We start from the raw sequence: 3558 nt of genomic DNA on the forward strand, positions 1-3558 counted from the left end.
GAAAAATTAATTGCTCACATCAAATCCGGTGAAAAATCTACATTCATGCATTTATGTGATTAAAATCCAACAGAAAAAGGTAATCAAACTTATGCCATACTCTTCAAAGCAGAGCATATGACCATTGGTAATTCCACACCAATCAAACTTAGATGTAGACGCAGGTGCTGGATAGGTTGAAACTTACACATAGTCTCGTACCACACCGAAAGTGCTACAAATCCGATCCATGACGAAGTACACAAAAGAGCAAGCATATATGAGCTGCTCCGAAGTTCAACATGGCATCTATGTCTATGTATAAATAGTCCATGCCACGCCTGTGGAACGTGATGACAACAAGATCATTTTCCTTCAGTTCAAGCTGACCGACACACTTCGGAAAACCTCCTTGTATGACGAGTCTGCCATCGTTTGCCTTTTTGAATGAAGCCGCTACAAGGGCTCCTGTATCGTCATGCAGCAGAATACTCCCTGAATTATCCATATGGCCCGTTTTGCTTTCAATAAGATCAACAGCCTTCTTCGGAAGCCTCTTTCAAATACAAACAACGACATTCAGAGATGAGTGGTCAGCCATTTACTAAATTTGACTTACGAAACAACTTTTTGTTTTGTCAAGATAATAGAGATACGTTTACTAACCATGTAGCCACCTCTAATGTCAACACCAGTCATCTTGTGTACAAAGATGCAACATATATCTTCCAAGGGGGTGAAAGCACGTCTGATCATCTTTCTCATCTCTGGAAATTCCAACCATATCCCCCTAGTGTACACACACTGGTCGACGAGCTCGCGATGCACAAGGGATAAGCCATTCAGAGCTGCCAAAACCACAAGTTTTATAAGCCATGACGAATAATTCAGAGAATTTAAAATACTCAGTAAAGAGTGATAACTCAGACTCGCAGATTTGATGCCTTAAACTTACCGATATAAGGAAGTGGGGTTTGCCTTATGCCACCCATCTCAACTTCCACGAAAAATCTTCCATCACCGCGAGTAAGGCATATATACACCATGTCACCAGGCCGCACTGCGTACTCGTCAAGAAACCTCTGCCAGCCAGGTCCATGAATCCTGGTCCGAATAGCCCCATGATCGATCATGACTTCATACTCCAGTTGTTCTCTGGTTACAAAGATTGGCGCACCCACGGGCTTATTCTCTCTGGCCACAACGGATTGCACATGTTCAATATATGCGCCGAGCACTTGCCTGTTGCAGCATGGAACAAACTGCAAAAGTTGTGACCCAAAGATGGCAGTTGGTCAAGCATATCATAAATCGCTCAAATTGTCGAAAATATCAGAGAATTGACTCTTGGAAGAATTTGGCACATAGGGCCCGCAATACTTGTTTCCGATATGGTACTGCTTGCGAATTCCATTAGGCCCCATCCAGGATGTTATAAACTTTGCTAACACTGATATTATTGCTATACGGAGATTCTTGATGAAGTCGAATGCAATAGGGTCTATGGTATCATGTGAATTCCACTGAATTTTGTATACCTTGATTCAAACACCAAAGTACTCCCCACGTCAAATAATATAGGAGTGTTTTTTGACACTAATGTGGTATTAAAAGAAACGTTCTTTATTATGGAACGAATGGAGTAAACAAGATTTTCAGAACAGTCTTCTTGAACACATGTAAAGCTTCAGGCCGATTCATACAGTACTCCACAAAAACACATAATTTTTATTGTGTCGACGAATTATTACCTGTTCTTCCATCCAGGCACAACTATGAGGTTTTCAGAATCAGGAGCAGGTACATGTGGATTACAAACAGGGCCGTAAGCACATGAATTAGCGCCCCTCAATGTAGCCGGAGGCGTTATTAATCCGGTGTGCACACTGCACAAATGAGACCAGATTATTTGAGGACATGAATGAGCTTAAACATGAGAACTGACATACAACTGATTTAGCTCCGAAACAAGATAAATCATACTTGGGGTCTGCCGTCGCATCTCGGATATGCGCATCTTCCGGGATTCTCGAGCGCCCCCTTCATTACCGGACTGCCTGAGAAGATTGGATTGCCGGCGGCGGAGTTGGATCTGTGGCCCGGCACAAAATCCATATTGGAAGGGGATTCATAACCTCGCAGGGGAAATATAGCTCAACTGGAGCCCACCCCAGACGAGCAAAGCGAACAGTATTGCAGGTTGATTGATTATTAATTGGTACCTATCGCCGTCCGCCGGAGTGATTTCCAGGCGGCTCCGCGCCGGCGCCATGGAATCGCCTCCTTGCACTCCGTCCATTGAACGATAAGTCAAGGAACGAGCAGGGTGGTGTGTATAGTGAGTCGTGAGTCGAAGTCACGGGTGCGCGTCGGTACATAGGAGGAGGTGGAGGACAAAATTCTGCAGAACCTACGATGGAGCAGTACCCCTATGACATCAATGACCGTAACAGCCATCTGCCACGGTAACGTGTGCACTAAAATGGGATTCCGTGACGGGCATCTTGAGGTACAGAGCGATGATTCAACCGCTACGATAGCGCGGCCCCGACGCAGCTGCTCTAAAAATCCGCGTCCCCTCTACCATCCTGGCGAGTCGCACGGCTCCAACCCTCTCCCGCCCTCATCTCGTGCTCCCCATCCCTTCATCCTCTTCTGCTGCACAAATACCAGCGAGATCCTCGCGGAGCACATCGATATCGTCGTCAACCTCGCGGAGCTTGATCTGGAGATCATGGCCCCGGGCTGCCGTAGTGCTCGATGCTGTGGTTGTCTCCTCCACTGGCGGGAGACGCGGGGCCTGTCACGTGCTTACCCGGGGATGTCGCGGTAGGCACGACCTGTAGTGCTTCCTGCTGGCCTCTCACGGCCTCCTCCTGGTCCACAGCTACTCCCAACTCTCAAGTGGCGGCATTGAAAAAAGGCATGCTTTTTTGTGCTCGAACTTCTTGTTTGTTCCCTTTGATTGTTGCTGGATGTGTGAGTTTGTGGTTGTTCGGGCTTGAGAGGCCGTCAAGCTGCAAAAAGAGTAGTAGCCAGATTACCGTACTAATTTTCATAGATTACTTACCAGGACCTTGACGAATCCAATTCTTTCTAGTTTGTCTGCTGATGTATATGTTATCTTTTTTGTTCCTAGCTGCAGCCCTCTGAATGTAATGTTATTGTTCTTAATTTCCCCCTCGCCTGCTCCCTGATCCGGGCCTGCTCCTAATCAATTTTTTTTTGTTTGGTTTCCTGTGTGATGCATTTTGGATTTGACGATGCAGGTGACTAGCCTTAGATGTGGTCTGATGTCCCAAGCTTCTGCCTCGAGGTCGCCATGCTTCACCAAGAATCATGACGGTGCTGCCTTGTGCTCGCCATGCGCAGAACTGCCTTCTGCTGTTCTTGCTTCTTCCCTGTGATTTTTTAGTTGGTTGTCTTGAAGAGGGAACGACAAGCTGCAGCGGCCAGAGTAGTAGGAGCAACAGCTTCAACACGGCACGGTCTACATTTTTCTGCACTGATGTATTTGTTATGGTCCAACTGAATTAGTTTTGACTGAATCTTACTCTCTGCAGTCTGTGAGAATTGTTC

The 3558-nt window shown here is 46.3% G+C and overlaps 1 protein-coding gene across 1 annotated transcript; it reads right to left on the reverse strand.

Moving 5' to 3' along the window:
* Nucleotides 1-172: 172 nt before the first annotated feature.
* LOC119327384 lies at nt 173-3110 on the reverse strand. The gene is made up of 6 exons (XM_037600497.1): nt 2202-3110; nt 1963-2071; nt 1731-1865; nt 935-1241; nt 646-827; nt 173-535 (listed from the first exon to the last, which is right to left on the reverse strand). The coding sequence occupies exons 3-6, from the start codon at nt 1740-1742 to the stop codon at nt 215-217; spliced, it is 822 nt and encodes a 273-aa protein (XP_037456394.1). The 5' UTR covers nt 1743-1865; nt 1963-2071; nt 2202-3110; the 3' UTR covers nt 173-214.
* Nucleotides 3111-3558: the final 448 nt, after the last annotated feature.

The sequence above is a fragment of the Triticum dicoccoides genome, chromosome 7A (genome assembly GCF_002162155.2).
Source record: "Triticum dicoccoides isolate Atlit2015 ecotype Zavitan chromosome 7A, WEW_v2.0, whole genome shotgun sequence".
Taxonomy (NCBI): Eukaryota; Viridiplantae; Streptophyta; class Magnoliopsida; order Poales; family Poaceae; genus Triticum; species Triticum dicoccoides.